This window comes from Capronia epimyces (genome assembly GCF_000585565.1).
Source record: "Capronia epimyces CBS 606.96 chromosome Unknown aczIQ-supercont1.3, whole genome shotgun sequence".
Classification (NCBI taxonomy): Eukaryota; Fungi; Ascomycota; class Eurotiomycetes; order Chaetothyriales; family Herpotrichiellaceae; genus Capronia; species Capronia epimyces.
This window is the reverse complement of record NW_006912906.1, coordinates 312530-333820: the sequence shown is the minus strand read 5'-3', so window position 1 is coordinate 333820 and position 21291 is coordinate 312530. Positions and strand designations below refer to the sequence as shown.

The 21291-nt window shown below is 55.3% G+C and overlaps 10 protein-coding genes across 10 annotated transcripts; 4 read left to right on the top strand and 6 right to left on the bottom strand.

Annotated features, from left to right (window-relative positions):
- Positions 1–391: 391 nt before the first annotated feature.
- A1O3_03383 (uncharacterized protein) lies at positions 392–1168 on the bottom strand (the record flags this gene model as incomplete). The annotated part of the gene is made up of 1 exon (XM_007733521.1): positions 392–1168. One exon carries the CDS (start codon positions 1166–1168, stop codon positions 392–394), a length of 777 nt encoding a protein of 258 aa, XP_007731711.1.
- A 540-nt stretch (positions 1169–1708) lies between these two features.
- On the bottom strand, positions 1709–3288 carry A1O3_03382 (uncharacterized protein; the record flags this gene model as incomplete). The annotated part of the gene is made up of 4 exons (XM_007733520.1): positions 1709–2075; positions 2158–2776; positions 2844–3017; positions 3078–3288. The coding sequence occupies 4 exons, from the start codon at positions 3286–3288 to the stop codon at positions 1709–1711; spliced, it is 1371 nt and encodes a 456-aa protein (XP_007731710.1).
- An 855-nt stretch (positions 3289–4143) lies between these two features.
- Positions 4144–5650, top strand: A1O3_03381 (uncharacterized protein; the record flags this gene model as incomplete). Its single annotated transcript, XM_007733519.1, has 2 exons — positions 4144–5507; positions 5584–5650. The coding sequence occupies 2 exons, from the start codon at positions 4144–4146 to the stop codon at positions 5648–5650; spliced, it is 1431 nt and encodes a 476-aa protein (XP_007731709.1).
- A 587-nt stretch (positions 5651–6237) lies between these two features.
- On the top strand, positions 6238–8603 carry A1O3_03380 (uncharacterized protein; the record flags this gene model as incomplete). The annotated part of the gene is made up of 2 exons (XM_007733518.1): positions 6238–6377; positions 6443–8603. 2 exons carry the CDS (start codon positions 6238–6240, stop codon positions 8601–8603), a joined length of 2301 nt encoding a protein of 766 aa, XP_007731708.1.
- A 46-nt stretch (positions 8604–8649) lies between these two features.
- A1O3_03379 (uncharacterized protein) lies at positions 8650–10413 on the bottom strand (the record flags this gene model as incomplete). The annotated part of the gene is made up of 1 exon (XM_007733517.1): positions 8650–10413. One exon carries the CDS (start codon positions 10411–10413, stop codon positions 8650–8652), a length of 1764 nt encoding a protein of 587 aa, XP_007731707.1.
- A 1326-nt stretch (positions 10414–11739) lies between these two features.
- A1O3_03378 (uncharacterized protein) lies at positions 11740–13116 on the top strand (the record flags this gene model as incomplete). The annotated part of the gene is made up of 4 exons (XM_007733516.1): positions 11740–11797; positions 11915–12666; positions 12730–13024; positions 13088–13116. The coding sequence occupies 4 exons, from the start codon at positions 11740–11742 to the stop codon at positions 13114–13116; spliced, it is 1134 nt and encodes a 377-aa protein (XP_007731706.1).
- Positions 13117–13745: 629 nt separating this feature from the next.
- On the bottom strand, positions 13746–15398 carry A1O3_03377 (uncharacterized protein; the record flags this gene model as incomplete). The annotated part of the gene is made up of 1 exon (XM_007733515.1): positions 13746–15398. The coding sequence occupies one exon, from the start codon at positions 15396–15398 to the stop codon at positions 13746–13748; it is 1653 nt and encodes a 550-aa protein (XP_007731705.1).
- Positions 15399–16063: 665 nt separating this feature from the next.
- On the top strand, positions 16064–16752 carry A1O3_03376 (uncharacterized protein; the record flags this gene model as incomplete). The annotated part of the gene is made up of 2 exons (XM_007733514.1): positions 16064–16355; positions 16541–16752. 2 exons carry the CDS (start codon positions 16064–16066, stop codon positions 16750–16752), a joined length of 504 nt encoding a protein of 167 aa, XP_007731704.1.
- Positions 16753–17257: 505 nt separating this feature from the next.
- A1O3_03375 (uncharacterized protein) lies at positions 17258–18442 on the bottom strand (the record flags this gene model as incomplete). Its single annotated transcript, XM_007733513.1, has 1 exon — positions 17258–18442. One exon carries the CDS (start codon positions 18440–18442, stop codon positions 17258–17260), a length of 1185 nt encoding a protein of 394 aa, XP_007731703.1.
- Positions 18443–19379: 937 nt separating this feature from the next.
- Positions 19380–21206, bottom strand: A1O3_03374 (uncharacterized protein; the record flags this gene model as incomplete). Its single annotated transcript, XM_007733512.1, has 1 exon — positions 19380–21206. One exon carries the CDS (start codon positions 21204–21206, stop codon positions 19380–19382), a length of 1827 nt encoding a protein of 608 aa, XP_007731702.1.
- Between the last annotated feature and the right edge of the window lie 85 nt (positions 21207–21291).

The following is a 21291-nucleotide window of genomic DNA, read 5'->3' as shown; positions in this document are numbered from 1 at the left end:
ATGCACCAGCCCAGTACCGCGATGGTCGGCAAACCAGTTCCCAATTTCCTGGACTTCGAGCGGATGGCCTATCCTGTCCCTTTGACCTTCATTCCTAGCCTTTTGAACACCCCCTCGGCCTATAAAATGCGCCTCCTCCCCATGCGAAGGCCGGGGGCTCGTTCCTGCTGATGTCCCTCCTTGTCGTATCGTATCTAACCGACCGGTGGATCTTGTAACTTTGTTCTTGAACGGCCTTCTTGTTAACATGTCCATTTCTGCCATCTCCTCCTGCACGTATAGATGAGCCGCTTCGAAGGGCACCCTATGATGGACGAGCGACTCCATACTCTCTCATGGATCTGATCTCCGCGGCTCTCGCCTAAGTACCAAGTCTTTCGTGACTCTGAAGTCATGTGCCTGCACCGGAGATCTGATAGGAGTATCCGTCATCACCGTATGGGGCCAACCGGGCCAAGGCAGCAGGATCGAAAGCGGGATAGAATTGACCGGTTTCGAGCGGGTATGGGTTGTATGGATATTCTAGGGGCAGGGCATTGATATCCCATCCCAAGCCCGGGCTCGGGCTCAGCCCGGAATATTGTGGTATGGTGGGACCGGCATTAGTATTACCCATATGATCGAGGGAGACGAACGAGTCCAGATTCCCATAGACCCAGCCTTCAAGGTCGGCATGAGCCTCTGGCGTGGGAGTTGGCAGCGTTCCGAAGGAGAATTCTGGCACATGCACATTCCCATCCCAGGGTACTAGTAAGTTGCGTTGCTTGCGCTGCTGCTGGCTTGCTTGCGCGTCAGTGTCGCCACTGCCAGGATAGTCCCGGGGCACATTCAAGGCAGTGGTAGACGGCGACACTGAGAGTTGTGAGGATGCTGAGGACTCGGACTCGGACGCGGATGTGGACTCTGATCTGGTCGGCCTGCCCTTGGACCGAACCCAATCCGGCGGCTTCTTATCCACGGTCAGGAAAGCGCAGGGCTGGTTCTTCCGTCGACAGTTCAGACAGCTGTCCTGCTCTCTGCTGGGCGTGAGGAGACATCGCGTCTTGCTTCGGCGGCAGCCCACACAGGCAATCGAGGCCCGATAGTAGCCGAGTTTGGATCCTCGCGACGGCGGCGGCTGGCGAGGGCGCGAGGGCGAGTGCGAGTGCGAGCTCGAGTGCGGGAGCATTCGAATCCAAGATCCAAGGGTGACAAGTACCTGCGACCTGTAACCTGCGACCTCCGACCTTTATCCTTTCGAGCTGAGGCAGCGATAGTGTCTAGTGGTCTATGACAGTCACGCAGAACACGAAGTCAGCGACTTCTTGCAGTTATCTACTGTACTGTATTTATGTCAAGTGGGATGCTTATCGCCGCGTGGGGAGGGTGGGAGCCGCGCTTTAAGCCTTGGGCCTTAGGATAAGGCACGTGAGAGCAGGGGCCGGCACCCAAGGGTGAGGAGGGTTTGGGAGGTTGTTGTTCAAGGCGGTCCTTTCCCGTCGACGACCCGGAGCCACCCCTGTCTCTAGATATAGGACTTAGCATCCACTGGGATGTCTACTAGGGAAACCGCCAGGGGATATTGGGAATCGGGTGCCCGGCACCTAGTCGGTAGAGCTGAAGATCTCCTTTATACTCCAGTGCTGATATGTCTCCAGGCACCTACAGGCACTACCACTCTATAGTTGTCTATAGTTGTCGAATTACTTACTACTGGTGTACCCTTGTCCTAAGCCATGCTCTTCTCAGGCATCACCGTTTCAGTTCCGTCCACACTGCCGCTCTCCACCGCAATTCTCCCTTCCAGCCGGGCATCGTCCTCGACATGCTTGGGCACAATGACCGTGTCCTCGTGGAAATAGTTCGTGTCACTCACGTAGAAGATGGTGACCGCGTACAGAAAGAGGATGCCGACAAAGTAGCACGCAAACTGGAAAGACAGCTGGGTGATATACGTCCCTCCATTGCCGTCGATGATGAAGCTGAACATCATGCCCAGCGCGGTTGTTCCTCGGAAGCACGACGCTCGTCGTGCCAGCTTCTCCGGATCGTTGGTCAAGGCGCAGATCACGTACTGTGTTGCTATTTGGTATATGCTATTCGCAATATTCACAATGTCAGACTCGGACGCTTTCGACGAAAGACGGTTGGCTGGTTGGCCCAGCCCGCTCGACTCACCTGTAAACACTTCCGTAGATTACATAGATAACAAACGCTCCGGCAAATGCAGAATCGGTCCAATCGGTGGATGGGCCTGCTTCGTGGCGATGCAGATGGTGTTCAGCGAGCCAGGCAGCCTCGGCGGCACAAATGGCCAGCGTGATGGCGCTCATCACAGAGATGCCGATTAGTGCTCTCGTCTTCCGCCGACCGAACCGAGGATTGTCCAGGATGTAGGTCATGCCAAAGCTCGCCGGCAGCTGGATGAAGTTGAACATGACGTTGTTGAGCGACCGAGTGCGGAGGTTGAAGTAGTAGCCGTTGAGGGAGCTCTGGAGGGCCAACGCCATTTCGGCGACAAAGATGGCGGGGAGCAGCATCATGAACTTGTAGTCTTTGATCATCTCGAGAATCCCGACCAGCTCGCTTTTCACCGTGGGCTGCTTGAAGATGGCAATCTTGGTGCCGTCGCTGCGTACGACCTTGGCCGGCCGCACAAGCAGCGTGAGAGCCAGAACCATGGCGAACACCTGGATGACAACAAACACGATGTAAACCGGAGTCGGGGCACCGGCATCTTGCCGTGAGCTGTGCATGTTGATGCCGAGGGCCACCAGAGCAGCAATGGTCGAGCCACCTGTATCATGTCAATCGTCCATCGAAGAAGCAAAAGCTGGACCAATCCACGCTCGAATGCTGCTCACCTTCACACATGCACCATTGGATCGTCATGAACAAAGCCTTGTCCTTCTCTTCGGCATACGAGTACGCGATCGCACCGGCAGACGCCCATAGAAGTGCAGCAGACACCCCTTCAATGCCTCCACCCAGGTATGCCAGCCAGGAGTTTCCAGTTCGATCAAAGTACCACAGACCACCTGCAAGCAACGTGAGTTGAGAGAAAGACCAGCAGTCCAGCCTCCAGTGCGACGACTCACCTGTGTATAGACTATAGCCAATGGACCCGAGGAAGACCGTATAGTTGGGACCGATGAGATTCATCACCGAGCCGGCAAACCACCCAGTCACGAAGAAGACGCCATACAGGATGGCGTTCACATTCGCAGCCACGGCCTGAGATGACGGCTTTCCTCCACCGGCCCCGAGACCTGTCAGAGCTAGGTAGATGCCAGGGAGACAGAGGAGCATCAACCTAGGCCGCGACGTTAGTACTCAACCCTGAGGGCCACGGGAATACGCTTCGTTTACCCAGCAATCAAATTCTGGATGAAAGGGTGATTGAGGCGCAAGTCTGCTCTCTTGAGCTTCATCCTGAGGCTGGTCGTGGTGGTCGTGGTGGTCGTGGTGGTCACTTGTCAGATGATGTATGTAACAATATGGCTGGCCTTGCTGTGCTTGACTCGTTGGTGTTGAATGCTCGGGAGGCACATGGAGCCAGTCGCCCTTTTATAGACGGCAGCATCGACGACCGGGTAGTGATGCTGGAGAGGTATCTCCCCATCATCTCACTTCCCATGGCATGTCCTCTATCGAGTCACAAGGCATCTGACCCTGACCCATGTTGATCTTCCTGTCTGCTTCGGCACTGTATCAGTCAACTATGCGGAAAAGGGTTAGGTACCGTTCATGACGAGTGTAGATAACTGGGCTCCTACTGGGTATACTGTCGGAATAGTATACGGAGCTTGGCCGGAAGTCCCAATTGCTATGGATGTTGTGTCTCGGCACTGTATCTCTGGGGCTCAGACTAAATCCTAGTCAAGTGGACATCGGCACTGTATCTGCAGCCAACCACGACTCACCGAGATCCCCGATGCCCTTCCGCAAAGGGAAGTCCACGTACAGTATCCTTCACTGTACGAAGTCAATAGATCTGCTTCGTTGTCAGAGATGGATATACGCCTGATACTAGTCGGCAGCGCTGAATACAGTGGAGTGACTTGATCTGCTGTGCCATGTAAGAGGTACATACCACAATGGGCCCACAGACAGCAGACAGTATAAAGGGAAGTGGTGCTGTAGAGGTGTTCAATTTGTGCCATAATGCGCATTCCCAGCTCGATGAAGCCGAAGACGATGAATCCAATCCGGTCCACCTTTGCAGTCTTCCACCACACCCTTGTGGCGTCGTCCAGCCATGCTTCCAGAGGGTACATCAGAAGACAATGCCACCCAGGCCTTCTTCCAGTCCGGTCCTTCACCGCGAAGACACGACTCTACTCTGCTTCGACCCTGACCGTCAACCAGCAGAGGCTATGGGACACTCTGCACCACACCGCACAGTGGGGTGGTACACCTGAAGGCGGGGTCCGACGCCTGACTCTCACCCAAGAAGACAAGGCCGTCCGCGACTGGTTCGTCGACACGGTGCAGCAGTACGGGGCGACGGTCAAGATCGATGAAATGGGCAATCTCTTCGCCGTCCGACCGGGCCAAAACAACGACATTGCTCCGATCGGAATCGGATCCCATCTGGACACACAGCCCGCCGGCGGCCGGTACGACGGCATCCTAGGGGTCCAAGCAGGGATCGAGGTCTTGAAAGTCTTGCACGAGAACGAGTACACCACCTATGCCCCGATCGCAGTAATAAACTGGACGAACGAAGAAGGTGCCCGTTTCAACACGGGCATGTTATCCAGTGCCGTGTGGGCAGGTAAAGTGTCGTTGGAAGACGCGTACAACCACATCGACTCGGACGGCTTGCGTTTCCAAGACGAACTCACCAATATCGGATACCTTGGCCCTGTCAAGGCCACTCACACAGCAAACCCGCTCTCAGCCCATTTCGAATACCATATCGAACAAGGGCCCTTGCTGGAGGACGAGTCCAAATCCGTCGGCGTAGTGACCGGAGTCCAGGGAATGACTTGGCTTATGGTGACTGTGAACGGGCGATGCCAGCACTGTGGCACCACGCCGATCGATCGACGAGCCGACGCTCTCCTTGCGGCAGCGCAGATGATTTCACGAATCAATACCATTGCTTGGGAAAATAAGGGCGTGACCACCGTTGGGGTCATCAATTCTGAACCGCAGTCCCCTGGCACGATCCCCGGAACAGTCACGTTCAGCGTCGACATCGAACACCTTTCCAACGACATTTTGGACAGCATGGCCCAGATCGTGCAGGAAGAATGCGCTTCTATTGCGGGAAGCAACAGCTGCACGGTCGATATCAAGCAGATCTGGAGGAGTGCCGCCGTACAGTTTAACAAGGACTGTATCGACGCCGTGCGATCATCTGCCATTGAGCTCGTGGGAAAGGATGGGTACCGAGAACTACCCGCTGGGGCGGGTCATGATAGCGTCAATACTTCGTATATCTGTCCCACGTCCATGGTGTTTATTCCATCGAGGAATGGGATATCGCACCACCCGAGCGAGTATTCGACGCCTGAGCACTGGTAGGTGATGGTCCCCCCACAGCTTTCTGCTATCATGACTAGAACATTTCTTATGCTAACAATTGGGACTTGGCAGTGCATTGGGGGCGCAAGTCTTGTTGAATGCTGTCCTGCGATTCGACCAGGGTCTGAGGGGCCATTGAGAACCTATTGTCAGTTGGAAGGTTTTCGGTTCCAGAGTACGGGGACCGACGAAGGAGGCTGGCTTGAGCGACAATAGGGTTAGGATGTTCTCTCCACCCAGTGATCATGAACAGGTGGCAGGACCTGAGGATGGAAGGGCGGCGGCAATGTGATGTCGTGAGAACGTCGTCGCTGGTGAAAAGCAGCCACGAAGCATTTTCCTCGACACATGTGCGGTCAGAGGTGAGCAGAATTGATCGCATGGGCCTAAGTGTTGTAGGTGGCCTGTTGTGAACAGCAGGTAAATAGATGAGACGTTCGACCCCAGACCAGCCAAGTCACGGCTGAGCACAGGGCGGCATGAACCTTCTTCCGTATTGGGGGTGCCTTGGGTTTAATTACTACCTGAGCAGCACCCGTACAATATACTCCGCACCTAGCTCTGTACTCCATATATCCCTCTTGGCTTGGACAACTGTACTGTTCGAGCGCGAAACCCATGTGCGCGTCTGCTTCGACCTGAAGTTATCCCTCTACCCTTGGCCATGGGTATGAGTCAAGAGGAACAGGACTGGGACACTGATTGTTAGCCTGGCACGCTGAAGCCATGGCCACGCAAGACCTGCCGAACCCCGGGCAAGATGCCACCCTAGCACGACTCCAAGGTATTGAGACAGAACTTGATCTATTCAAGCTGTCTACAGATTTAGATGATGTCTTGTTAGACGCCAGTCTGGATGAGTACCGGTACGTATGCAATTCACTTTGCTGGAGCAGCTATGTCTCGGTCTCCTTGCTCACATACACTGTAGACCATACCTGGACCAACTCGACGCCGCACGAAGTCAGCTCGACACCCTCCTCGCCGACACGGCTGCGACATTGGACGAACTCTCCGGGATCTCTGCCTCCTTCAAAGCTATCGACGCGCAGACTAAGGCGTTCCAGAGACAGTCTGCGAATATACTGGAAGAGCAGCGCAGGGACGATGCCATTGCCCAAGATATTGCGGATAACCTCCAGTATTACGAGCCGCTGGAGCGAATTACACGGCGACTCAACGCTCCCGGCGCGGGAGCGTTTGTCAGGAGCAAGGACTTTTCGGACATGCTCGTCACGCTGGACGAGTGTATCGACTACATGCAGACCCACCCGAATCACAAGGAGGCCGAGACATATAGATCTCGATACAGGCTCCTGCTCACTCGAGCGCTGACGCTCGTTCGAAACACGTTCATGGCCGAAGTCAGAGAGACGACGACCGAAGTTGCTGGCAGGATTGCAGCGAAGCAGCTCAACGACACGACCATGTCTGCTCTACTCTATGCCAAATTCCGAGTCGGTGCAGCCGAGATGAAAGAACTTGGTATCGAGATCCAGAGACGCGCGAACCCTCCTGCCGATGCCGAACCCGGCACGGAAGGCGAATACCAAAGTCTCATGGACGAAGTGCACACCACTTTCGCTTCTTGTCGAGCGAGGGTGATCCTCCCAATTGTCCGGAAACGACTAGCAGATATAGGCCAGACTCCAAGCTCCAAAGACCTTGTGCAATTCGCCCGCGCAAGCATAAGCTATGTTCGAGGAATATGTGTGGATGAATTTGAACTCTGGTCGGAGTGGTTCCACGGATACCGAGGACTGTATGATTTCCTGGAGTCGGTGTGCGAGCCACTCTACGATCACTTGCGGCCACGGATTATTCATGAAAACAAGTTGTCCAAGCTCTGTTCGCTGGTGACGCTGCTGCAGACTAGATATCTGTATGATGAGGAGGAAGACGGCCCTGTGGACTTGAACCAGCTGGACTTTTCGGCTCTGATCCAACCGGTGTTAGAAGATGCGCAAACGCGACTGGTATTTCGTGCTCAGGCCATTTTACGGGAAGAAATTGAGCTTTTCAAACCAAAGGCTGAAGATCTGGACTATCCTCGACTCACATCTAGGCCTCCAACCTCGGTCGCCCCACTGTCCGGCCGAAGGAAACCCAGCGACCCATTGACGCCACTACCCAAGATGCCGGAGATTGTCGACGAAGACTCAGGCGAAGAAGGGTCGTTCTCATGGACCCTTGCGTCCCGCCGCGCCGCGCTGCAGAACTGCTACCCGACCCTGTCTAAGGCGGTCCGTCTTCTCTCACGGATCTATCGACTCGTCAACTCCTCGGTCTTTGATGACCTTGCGCATCAGATCGTGCATCAGACCACGGTGTCTCTGGTTTATGCATCGACGCAAATCTGCTCGAGGTCGTCTCATGCCGATGGCCAGCTCTTCCTTCTGCGACATCTGCTTTTACTAAAGTCACAGATTGTGGCATTTGACATTGAATATGTGACGCCAGACGTGTCCTTTGACTTTTCAGGCGTTGCGAGCACGTTCTACGAGATCCGTGAACGTGGCGAGTTGTTCAATCCGCGAAGCTGGATGAAGTTGTTCAGCACAGGCGGTCTTCTCCCTCGAGTGGTCGAGAACATGCTCGACGCGAAGGTGGAGCTGGATGGGCGTCTGAGGACCGTGATCAACGACTTCACGGCTGGCTTCGCAGCAGCCATGACGAAGGATCTACCCAAAGATGCCGCAAAGGCGAGCATAAAGAACAGCGCCCTCGAGCTTGCCGTATCCGCGACGCGCAACTGCATTGAGAAAGAAGTCCCTGTGCTTCGCGCCAAGCTGGAGCAGTATCTCGACGACATGCGTACCCGCGAAACGCTCGTTGCAGCGGTGGAAGATCAAGTGGTGCAGATCTACGAGACGTTTTTTGACGGCTACTTGAATCGCTTAGGCGGGAAAGGCAAGACCAATGGGGCCAGTCAGATCTCGCGGAAGGGCAAGAGTCCCGAGGATGCTGTCTGGGACATCGACACGTTTGCCGAATGGGCGGAGTCCCTGTTTAATGTTGCATTACCCGATGGCGAGGATGATGAAGCTAGTCAGCCCGCTTCGAGGAGTCTCTCGAGGAGTCGTAGTCCATAGTTACTGATGTGGTGGATGGCTTCAACTGACGCTGAGAGACAGAGTCTCAACCGGCACATGGAATCCCACGCAAATTGATCTTTCCTCTTCCTGTGCCTGTTTGGAGTTTTCGTGCTCCGTCGACCCACGTTTTCGCGGCCCCTCCGATACCACCTGACATGGCACATTCGCGTTCTAGCAGGGCTTGGATCTTCACCGGCAGTGCATCATTGGATGCTGACGAGCTTGTCACTCTGTCACTCGATTTCGAGTGTTGAGTTACGGCCACTCTCCTCCTGTTGCCCACAATGCCGATGTTCCTAGTACTGGGGATTCTCATCAAAGTTAACTCCACATCGAACCCAACTTCCTCAGCCAGTGCGACTGTTTTGCGCGTCAGGCACGCATACATGGACTTGTCATCTGTATGGTTGGCTGCTTTGGCCTTGGTGGCGCGCAATGCCTTCAAGTCGCCGACTGTGGGCTGTTCCTCCTTATCATGTACGCTCCTTGTCGGCCGCGGTCCCGGCTTGATCTCTCCTGGGGAATAGCGATGCCTTGCCCCGCTAAGGGCATGCGAGCAGCACGGGATCGAGAGGAAGGGAAGCGGAGATTCCGGACATGACAATGCTGCAAGAATCGGCGTCCAAGGCGTGAGTTCATCGGCATGGTTGGAGATGATAAAAGTGCCCGGGTGGAAGAGGCCACTGTGGACCCGCGTTCCTGGCAGGGATTCATTGACATCAGCTAATGCATGGTCAATGAATGGTTGCGGAATACAGATCATCTCATCCAAGTACTCGTCCATCCCCAGCTCTTTCCAGCTTTTGCGCCTGCGAGCGTCAAACCCGCGTCCGCGGTAACCCTCCTTGATGAGCACGTAACTCAGAACGCCGTTGCCGCAGGCCATGTCGACGAAGCCGGGGAAACTCTCTGGCTGCTGGTACATCTGCTTCCAGAGTTCGATGACAAAAGCGGCGATCGAGAGGTCCTCAAACACGTGCTTAGAGGGCTCGGTGTTTTCGGCCCAACGCGATATGAGGTCTTGTGCGTACTGTTGCTTTAGACGGCTGTACGTGTTCTGCACGATGTGCTGGGGTAAGATGGTATCTTTGAGTGCGGATGGGGCCATGGAGGCGTCACTGGAAGCGATCGGGTGGCTGCCATCGAGGGCCCCGTTGGGGGCATGATTCGGGGAGGGAATCTTCGCGAGCCTGAGGAACGTGTGAAGCAGTGAGATGAAGGTGCGATGTAGTCGCGAAGGCAAGGGGCTAGGAGCCGGGTGGGTGAACGGCAAGAAATGTACAGACAGCATAGGATGACTGCTTGTGTTCTCGTAGAGGTAGGCCAAAGACTTGACGGGTGGATGGTACCAAGGAACATCTGTCTCGGATGTGACCGTGGGCACGTAGACGACGAGGTGGCCGGTGACAATGTCAGACGTCCCGACTTTTTTATAGATGAAGCACCACTGCTCGAGGGCCCGGTCGAGTTGTGGTTTGCGAGGGATGAGCTTCCTCAACACCTTTCGCTCTAGGATGGCATTGTCGAAGATAGGCGCTGATCCTACAACATGGACCGGCTCTTCGTCATGAGGCGCGCAGCTAGAGAACTGGCATTGTCTTTCCTTTTCGTCCATAGTTTTCAGGACACCAGCGCTGTCGTACAAAACATCGGCACGGAAAAGGTGAGTCGAGTTCAGATTCGGATTCTCCAAGAGCAGGTTAGATACTTGCATGAACTTGTGCGCAGTCAGGGTTGGGCAACCTTGCTCATACTCTGGTCCGGTGTACCAGCAGCCCTGCGCAGACTTGAGGGCGGAGACAGCCATTGTAACTTCAGTGCTCTGGCGGGCACCCTTCAGAGATGCATTGTCAGCCCATGGATACTGCCGGAGTAGTAGTGTGTAGTATAGTAATACCAGGTCAGGTAGGGACGGCTTCAGTACTCCGTGCATCAATCATATGGCATGACAAGTACGGATACTCCGTACCAGATACTGCCAAGCCTTGCTTCTTGGCGGTATACTAGTAGTACTAGTACGTACGGAATACTAATGTAAGACTTCATTTCAACTAAAAAGAACAGTGTGTCTATTCCCTCTCTTATTAGATTCAGCTCATTGATAGACAGCCGCAGATATTTTGACGCAGGCCGACCAGGCTGTGGAGAGACCCATTCGTGGATGCGTAACGAAACGATATCCTACCTTCGCCTTCGTCGGCGATGAGCGTACACAGTCGGAGTCAACATCACCTCCCAGCCAACGTTCATGGTAGACCCGATCGACGGAACATCCATCACGCGCGACCTAGCCTCAACAAAAGGTCCTGTCCTTCTATACGGGAAGAAACCCATGCTGAGCATTAGCTCTCGATCGTCTGGTTGTGGGGCAGCATGATATCTGCCTCTGAGGGATTGTGTTATGACTAAGCTCTATAATCTAGAGCTTGCAGATTCCATGGACACAGCCTTAGAAGAGGATGACTTAGGAGATGATGACAAGATGACTGGAGTGCCCCTAACGCTATCGTTAAGATTGCCTCTGCCAATGTCACTGTCCTGCGCACGTCGAGGACATGTCCTGCTTCAGCGCTGTTCATCTTCATGGCCATGAAGGTAACGAAACGGTCGGGTGCTTTGAGGCCCATTCTTCTTATGTCTTGAACCATCTTCTGGGCCCTCCTTTCTGATGTGCCGACCGACTCTACCCTGCAGTCCATAGCCGTATTTACTAGCTGAATCAACGTATAACTATCGGTCACTGGCTGCCTGGACCGGGTAGCGAGAGGTGACTGGCCTAGCGTACACCCCAGCATGCGTCGAATTGACTGGAGATAGATGTTCGAGTTCGTTATAGGTGGGATGGCTGCTGGTGTCTGCTGGCCGCAATGCGGTGCGGTGTCATGCTGAAAGTTACACTAGTCCCGTTGCGGTCAAGCGGTTCTGGCTCCTGCCCGGAAACACAACTGAACCGTGCCGCCGTGACTGTGACTGAGACTGTGACTGTGACTGCGCAAGTAAGCTTCTCGTCGACGCTGCTCAATCCGCAGGCCAAAAACCAAAACCGTCCTCTGCGCGGCCAGGCACAACGGTGCCACGATCCATCGGGTGAGCGATAGCATCTCAACTGCGCGCCAGCTCTTGCCTTGCCGACATGGGGCGCACTGTCGACCAAGACGTCCACGCGGCGTTTGTCGAATTCAAGGCCAAAGGTAGGTGGTATTGTCATTGCCAGTACTGTCTTGTCTAGTATTGACTGTACTGTACTCATGCCGTACAAACCTCCCTATACGTTATGTTACCACAAGCTGACCCGAGCGTCTCCACAGAGGACGATAAATGCATGTCCGTCCAGTGCATCTACTGTCAACAGATCCGAGCAAAGAACACCTCGCGTCAGAAGCAACACCTGCTGGAGTGTCCTGGCTTACAGAATCATCCCAATGCCCCTCGACCTCAATCCTCTACTGGCGATAGCATCGCCCCTCCCAACGGCTTCGGCACTCCATCCAGTCTACACACATCCAATGGTGCCATCGCAAATGGCATTGCTTCCCATGGCACTCCCATGCAAGGCATCCCGACCACCTCGTCGATGCCCCACCAGGCGCCACAATCGGTGACGAGCACCCCCGTTCCAAGATCAACTCCTAAACCACCAAAGACCCCAAAGTCTACTCCAGGCTCTAGCCTCCCTGCCCCGCCCCTCGACGACGTCCACGCCGCCTTCGTCGAGTTCAGAGCGAAAGAGGAGGATAAGTGCTTGTCGGTACAATGCATCTATTGCAACCAGATCCGAGCGAAGAACACCTCCCGACAACGCCAGCATCTGATGGAGTGTCCCACTTATCAGAATGTCGTCAAGGAGTCCATCCCTGCAAACAACCTCCTCCACCGCTTCGACGAAGGGGATATTGCGCGTTCGTTGCAGTTGCCCGCGCCTACCCTGGAGCTCGACTTCCGTATCAGCATCAAGCTCAATCCCAAGATCTCCGTGGGCTCGGGTCTGTACGGCCATCGCGAGTGGGTCAGCATTGTCGGAGGACAATGGGCAGGCAGATGGGGCAAGGGCATCATCATTGTAAGTTGAGACACAATCCCAAAGGCTTCCCCATTCCATCTTCCCTTCGTTGACCATCCTTAGCCTGGTGGACAAGACAAACAGTTGGTCGTCAAAGATCTTGCGACCCGCATTGATGCCGACTATCTTCTCCAAACCAATGACGACCCTCCCGCCTATATCACCGCAAGGTCCAAGGGCTGGCGCACCGGTGCAAAGGAAGTACTCGAGCGTCTCAATGATCCATCGCTTGCGGACACCCTCTCTGCGAATCAATACAAATTTCGTATCTCCGTGGAGCTCGAAACCGGAGACGAGCGGTATGCATTCCTCAATACCTGCCTGTGGATGGGTAGCGGATGCCGTAGGGCGAATGAGAGTGAGTCAACCCAACCCATTTCCTCCCCTACGGAATCCATCGTCTTACTCACGTTTTTCTTAGTCATCTACGACGCATATCGAGTTGGCTAGTGTCCCTGGCCCGGTTTCTTGCGTTTTGCGTTGGCTATTCGACGAAGGACGATGTTATGTATTCATGAGGGAGCCTACCTCCTAGTGGGCCTTGTTGTTTTCCTGGTTCAACATCACGGACGAGTGGCTGTCAGGCCCGGCAGAGTCTTGGGCTGTAATGGCATTTGACGTATATTCAACGCTCGCGGCCCGGCCAAGTTAGGACCGTGCGGCGCGATATGCTATTCTCCTAATCTGTGCCGCGTGTAGGTTATTTTAGGGGTTCTTTCCTTCAGCGCTGCCTAGAGTGCGCAAAGTCAAGGGGAACACGGGGTCACTATAAGAAACGAGCTAGGAACGGGTTGGGTTGTCTGACATGTGCACATGGTACATCGGGTATTGTATGGGTGGGAATCGGGCGGCGCAGAGGTCTTTGCCAGTGTATTGCATTACTCAATCCTCAACCAGATCGAACTATTGTTATTTGACTACTTGTTCCAGGTCGGTTTCCGCTTACTCTCATAGTGGAAACCGTGGACAAGGGGGCGATGGTTGCGTATATAATAGACCAGAATACCCAAGGCGAGGGCCGCTCGCCCGGTACTATCCTCGTCTCTCTTCGGGATGTGTCCATGCGCGCTCCTAGGTCTCTAGAGACCGACGTCTCGCCGTCTCCGCTTGTCCATGTGGGCATCTTCGTCTTCAGCATCGTCTTGTTCGTGTTCTTGTCTGCCCGCATTGACATGGTCTTCACCCTCCAGGCTCCAGTCCGTCGCCGGTGAGGCCGCAAGCTGGCCCTCAAGATACCGCCACAGTTGCCAGATCTCTTTGACGAGCTGTTTCGCAGGACCGGGGCCCGGGCGAATGAGCAGGAGGTAGTCGTCCTCGTTCGGCAAGGGAGCTTGGAAAGCAGGGCAGTTTTGCATGACGGTGTCAAGAGCAGCGGCGTCATCTAAGGAAGCCGAGGGACCTGAGTCGGCAAGCAGTCGTGGAAGTGAGAAGACAGGGAAGCGGTAAATATCGTCAACACTGAGCATGGGCGGGATCATCCGGTGAGAGGGAAGGGGTGGAAACGCTGGAGAATAGGACGACGTCCCTGGAGCATTGTGCGTGTCCGGGTCTGTTGGATGGTACAGGAGCGAAGACAGGTCTCCGTCGCCAACGTGCAGGAAGATACTTCCTGGGGAAATGTCCGGGTGGCCCAGCAAGAATCCTTTTCCGGACATCGCCGGCTGTAGAAGAGAGGTAGTAGATGCGGCTTCCGTTGAAGAGCTTGTCCTTTCATCAGACAAAGGTCGCGTGCCTCGTTCTCCTCCCTGTCCTCCTATTTCTAAAGCCGGACGGTCGAAGACCGACGCTTCCGCTAGAAAATGACGAAGATCATCACTGTTGAGCCTCCCAGCCTGAGGAAGAGGCAAGGCCACCACTCTCACCGGTATTCGTCCAGCAGATCTCTCTTTGGCCGATTCGGCCAGCGCCTTAAAACAGGCTAGCACGCGCTTTCGCATGATTTGTGCCAGGCGGATGTACAAGTCGGGTTGCCACTGCAGCCCTCTGAAATTGAAAGGAAGACGTTCGGGCGGCTCGGGATCGGGAACGCCGGTGGCGAGATCGACTTCGCTTTTGTGACGGGCGTAGTGCTGTATGTTCAGGACCGGTTCCTTTGACTCCCATGGGATGAGTTTGGCAACCTCCCCGAGTTTCGTAAACCTGACTTGCGGTTTGTTCTTCTCGCCCTTGGTCACGTTGAGTGTCAGGAGACGGAACAAATTGACATCGCCGAGTATACGAGTCAACACAGACCGGCGTCTTGGAGGCGACCGTGAGCCTGCTGGATGATTCAATTGCGACGAGTCAATTGCATTTGTGTCTGCATTAGGTGCTGGTGTGGGTGTTGCTGCTTTATCTCGCGCCGCTCTGCCAGCGCGCTTGTCGTCCCGCACCCGCCTCCAATCCTCTTTGTATAACTGCTTGGACATCCTTTCTTCCAGCGCGTCCAGATCGGCGATATCCGTGGGCAGAAGATAGATCTTGCCGTCGACTGGATTCTGCATATAGTCGAATTCAAGCAAGAAGTCCCCGGGCAGTCTTGCGCCACTGCCGTGGCAGAATCTAATCGGACTGGCGAGCATCTCTGCCCACGGGTTATTCTGCAGCGGACCCAACTCTTTATACGTTGCGCGCTCTTTCTGGATACCCCGTCTCTTCGCCGCCTTCTCGACCTGAGCCTTAACAGGTGATTCTGGTATAGAGAGCTTCTCGCGCGAAGGTCTTGAACAATTATCTCGGTGCTGATCTCGCATCGTTTCGCTGAGGGCTTTAAGCTCTGGCAAAAGATCCTTCAAATTCTGCAGGTCTTCCTGACTGTATGGGTTGAAAGGCCCTCGACGCTTGGAGGTCTTAGAGCGCAGTGCTCTAGTGGCCGTGTCCGGAGGGGTTTCATCATGAGAAGATGATTCCTGCTGCACCTTCGATTTTCCAAAAGGGCTGAAGAGGCTGTAGTGTCGTATGCATCCTGTGGACTTTGGTGCAGAGCGAGTGGTCAGGGTGTTCGGTGGCTGCTGTGTGTCGAGAGACAGGTATAGATTACGAAAGACTTGCAAGCGCCATGTCGCGTATGAGACATGCCTGTATGGGCATTGCACCCACATTGGAAGGCCGCAGGGAAAGCAGGCGCAGAGAAACGAGCAGTGCCATGAAACCTGAAGGAAGTTGAAGGACTTGCTCTCCGCATTGCAGACCCAGAGTTGAAGTTCAAGTTGGAGATGGTGCTTGGCGTGCTGCAAGGCTGCAGGCTGCAGGCTGCAAGGCTACGGATGCAATGCAACGCAGGCTGAACTTCCAAGTCTCTTTTCCTCAGGCTGCGTTCTTCCATCATCCGTCAGGTTTCCGGTTTCAGGTGGCCACAGACTGTTCGTTCTCGTGATTACACTCCCGTCTCCTCCCTATCCTCAGACTCTAGTCGACCATGGCGACAAGCTACCTGGGCCTCGGGCTTCATACTTCGTCGACCACGTTTGCAGGCCCTGCGGCGTTTCTGGCCTGGAACTGGTTCTACGCATACTGCGTATTGGCGAGCCGCACGCTGAAACAGTGGCACGGAATCGACCACAACGGGAACCCACGCCAGGATATCAACAAGTATGGTGCCGCCGCCATCCGCGAGGGCAAATTGACCCAAGCCCAGCTCGAGCAGATCCAACGCATGGAGGCCGCCAGCGCAAATTCGGTTGAGGGGTACACATTCTTCGCCGCCTCCGGTAGGTCGAGACGTGCTTGCATCCATTGGTTAGCTCTTGCGCTTCTGAGGCGCAAGCCGTTGCTGTTGCTGTTGCTGTTGCCCGTGGTTCATTGTTTAGTCTACTAGGTGCTTGATTGTGTCCTGCTTCCAACATGACTACCGTCTACATGTATAGAACATACTAACCAGGCTTACTTCAACCAGTTCTCTTAGCCCTTGTTGCGAACGTCCCTCGACCCACATTGACCGCTGCCTGCACCACATACACGATTGCCCGGCTGGTGTACGGAGCAGTCTACGTGCTTATTCCGCATGATCTTTACAGTCAGTTGCGCGGAATCGCCTGGTGGACGGGAAATACGAGTTGCTTGTTTCTGCTCTGGAAGGCTGCGCGCTCTTCAGTCCTGAGTGCGTGATTGGGACCGCTCGAACCACCAGGGCCAATACTGTGATCTAGGCTACTCCTTTCCTGTCTTTATTCTAAATCACACTTCATCCACTCTGCCATACCTTGTTCACTACGCAATGAACGACTCCTCCTCCACCATTTCTTCCGTCTCGCAAATAATGTCCTCACTAAATACACCCTACATCCAGCTATGCTCCCCGGATTGAGGCCTTGAGCGGACACTTGAAGGCCATCTATCTCAGTGAGGTTTTCTCCAGGTGCCAGTCATGACCTTGCCCCAGTGATGCTCCAACATTGGATTGTTTTTCCCTTCTAACAGCTGCCGTGACACCCCAAAATCCGATACCATGCACAAGAAGCCAGCAACGCCCATCAACACGAGCATGAAGCGTGGTGTTTCTCCCAGGACAACACCACCTATCCATCCAGGTTGACTGCTCGAGTTTGCGGGCTATGAATTATGCCTATGTGTCTGCCGTCGTAGTGGCATCTGCCGCAGGTCAGCTGCCTCTTCATGCCCACTTCCCAAGCAAGGCCATCAGACCGGCACCCAATATGACGTTGAAGATCATGAATGCCAGTCGTTTGTTATCCTTGGTCCTCATGGGGTTGAATAGAAAGTCTCTGGCCAACAACTCTACTAGCCCGGTGTAGAGCAATATGCCGGCGGACATGGCATCCAGCACTCCACTCACCACATTTGCGGTGAACGAGTTCGGGTTGTATGTGGTCCGCACGCCCAGGCCGATGGCAATAGCAATGGGAGTGGTCAGGCCATAAGCGGCGCACAGGATCCAAGGGAGCCAGCTCCCTGATCTGAAGGGGATTGTGGACATTCTGGCGCCGATGCCCAGCCCTTCAAAAGATTGATGAAACACCAGCACGGGATACAGAGTGCTGAACTCGTCGCCGACGACGCCAAGATTGAGCCCGATGACGACCGAGTGGAAGATGACGCCGAACTCGAGGATCAAGAAGGCGGCGATCTGTTGTCTGAAGGAACTCTTGCAGGCCTCGGAGTCGAGCTCGTCATCGGCCCAGTCTTCCTTGAACTTCTTTTCGTACATGGACGAGCAGTGGAAAGACAAGGACAGGTGATGGTCGTGTGGCATGACGGCATCGTGCTCGCGACGCATGTCAGTCACGCTCGCGGCCCTGGCTTGTTGTGCATCGGTCGGCTTTCTTCCGGGGTCCGCGTACCCGGTGACCGCCTCTTGGATATCGGTTTCGCTGTCGATGCCGTACCTAACCTCGACGTAGCGCTCGGCGCCAAAGTCGAGGAGGAAGATGACGACCACAGAGGCCAGCACGATGGCAGGGCACCAGGCATATTCAGCCCATCCGCCGGTCATGCCGACACAACTTGCCGGGCCGATCTCGCTGTAGGCCGGGTCCAGCAGGTGGATGAAAGCGGTGGCGACGATGACGCCGGAGCCGAAGTAGCGGGCAAACAGATAGACGTACAGCGGGATGTGCAGGCGTGGTACGCGTTTGGCCACGACGGGAAAGAAGGTGGCGAACGACGACACGGCGAGGATGACGAACAGGGCCGAGATGCGGGCGCCGAGCCGTCCGTTGTAGTCGTTGCCTGACGCGGCCAGGGCGCAGATGACATCGCGCGGATCGGCGGTGCCGAGATCGACATTGCTGGCGTTGAAGGCAGACAGGCCAAAGTCGGACGAGGAGGCAGCAGCCATGATGGAGGAGGAGGAGGGGGAGTACTGTAGCTTTAGCTGTACCAAAGAAATACGACAGTAATAGTACTAGTCGAACCGGGTTCAACCCAAGTTGGCGGCGTCGGCGTCGTACCAGAGATCAGGAATGTCAGTGCCAGGGCCGGACCAGGACCAGGACCAGGATCCCAGCGGGACCCGGGCTACCTTATGTACCTGGGTTTGGACGTCTGGACCGGCCAGGAGAAATGGAAATGGAAAAGGAAAATGAGGACCATGTGGTGGAAAGCGAGGACCTTAAGTTTAAGCCAGACTCGAGATTCGAGACTAAACCCGATGCAGTAATGTTGGAGCCACTTCAGCCTCGTCGCGTCAATGTCAATGTCAATGTCAATGTTGAGATCGAGATCGAGGTCGAGGACCAACATGGGTCACGAGAGTCGTGTCGTGCCGCATTGCATTGTTCATCACTCGCAGCCCTGCACAGTAATATCTGGGTCTGGTTGGGTGTCCATTGTCCATTATCCACTGCCATTGTCCACTGTCTACTGTCCTCCAAGTACAGTCCCGCAGCCTTAGCACAGCCTCGTCAGCCATTGGATGGCTTGATGATTTCCTCCGCTCCGCACCGGTCGTTTCGTTTCGTTTCGTTTCGTTTCGTTTCTTATTCGGTCTAGGCCCTAGGATAGAGCGCAGAGCGTAAAGGGAAGGGAAAACGATTTGGACCGGACAATGTGTTGATCAACGCCGAAATCATATGATCCAATATGAAGGAATATTGAAAGTAAACCTTGTATTATATAGATGTAGACAGAGTATGTACAGTCCCTGAAAAGAAGCCGAGTAATTAATCAGCAAATAGTAAGTAGTAAGTAGTAAGTGGTAAGTAGTAAATAGTAAGTAGTAAACAGTAAATAGTAAATAGCAAACCAAAGTACGGAAGATTAATACCAATAATCAATCACTTACGGCCCTTTCCCTTTCCCTTTCCCGCACCACCGTCCTTGTCCTTGTCCTTGTCCTTCTCGATAGGAACGGCATCGTCGTCCAGGGCCCACTGCGGCGCGATGCCCTGGTCCTTGGCCATCTTGAGCGTGACGGCGTCGGGCTCGACGCCGACGCCCTCGCGCCAGTAGCGACAGGTCGCGTGGGCGCATTTGCACCCCCACTCGAAATGGCAGAAGTAGCGGTCGCCGTAGTCAACCGTGAGCTGCTCGCCATGATAGATGCGGCGAGTGGCGCGGATCAACACGGTGTGGCGCTGGCCGACGTTGACCGTGTCGAACCGCGTGTTCGGCACGCACGAGTGGTTGATGTACCGAGTCCAGTTGCCTCGCACGGCCGAGTCGACAAAGTAGGCCGGACGACGGGGGCGGGGTTTGGCCTTGCTGGCCTTGCCGGCCTTGGTCGTCTTCACCGCGGCGCCAGATGACGACGAGGCCGCGTTGCTTTTGCCTTTGCTGCTCTTCACGTTGCTGCTGCCCTTTCCCCGCCGTCTTTTCGGGCTCGTCTCCTGCACAAAGTCGCTGGCCCGCGCGATGTCGAGCTCGAGGATGTACGTGTGCCCGGCGTCGCCCTCGTAGCGAGTGACGTGGCCGCCGCGGTGGTTATGTTTGGCCGGGTAGATCTCGCCCACGTATTCGCCCACATACTGGTCCGCTCGAATGTCCTGCAGCGCGCGCACGCCCGTCCCCGTCCGCTCCGTCGTCATGAGCTCGACGAGCACCTCACGCCCATGCCCGGCCGAGTCGCACATGTCGGCAAACGTGCAGTCACACGAGGATTCCTGCCCGCACACGTCGCACGGATGGTCTTTGAATCCGCAGAAGCGCGGGTCGCCGTCGGCCTGGGGCGCCAGGTTCGTCCAGTCGTAGTTGGGCAGCAGAATCGAGTGGGCAACGTCAAACTGCTGCACGAATTGGTCGTCGTCGAGTTGCGGCGCTGCAACTCCGTCGTCTTGGATCCGAAAGCCGTCCCTGATCACGTCGTCAGTGACCTTGTATTCAACAGCGCAGCGGAAAGCAGGGGCGGGTGCTGGCGGCAGCACCCAGTGTGATGGGCACGTGTCGTCGACCTCGTGCATCTCATCCAGCTCGCCAGGCCCAATGCCGAAATCCGCCTGGGTGACAGGGCCAAAGTCGAAGTCTCGAAGGACCGATCGGAGGAGCACGCCAAAGTCATCTTCGTGAGCGCCCAGCGCTTTCCGCCATTCCAACCCTCTCGTCTTCGCAAACAGCTCCAGGCTGGATGCGCTCTGCTCTAGTTTGGCCGACAGTTGCTGCCAGCTCGGTTCGTCGTTGGCTTTGCGGGCGCCATTAGCCGCATCTGGGGACAGAGACAACGCCGTGCGGAAGGTCTCAGAGTGCACACAGATGCTCAACAGCAAAAGGCTGGGAAACCGGCACAGCCGATCGCGCAGGAGAGATGGGCTCACCTTGATAATGTCCATGGCATCCCGGTGCACACTGCCCACTCTTCTCGTGCTCGACGAGAAGCTCTCGAGTGCTGTCGTCACGTCGTCTCGGCTCTTCCCAGACAGCAACTCGAGGAACCGCACAGTCCTGGCCTTGCGAAGGACATCGCGGATCTCGGAATGGTCGCTCTCTGGAATCGGGGCCACAGCGGCAGCGTGGATCTCGGCATACAGTTTGACCATGAAGCCATCCAGGGCGTTCTTGGGCTGCAACCCTCGAAGGGCTCGGTTAGTAGTTTGCACGGGGGAGGTGCGAGGTAGGGAGAGCCTCGACGGCTTCCTGATTCTGTTACTGCGTCGTAGAACGGGCGGCATTGCCTGTTGGTTTTCTGGGGGGGTGGCTTACTAGATGTTAGGTTGGTAGGACCCAAGGGCAGTCGCTGTTCGTCTGGGGGCATTT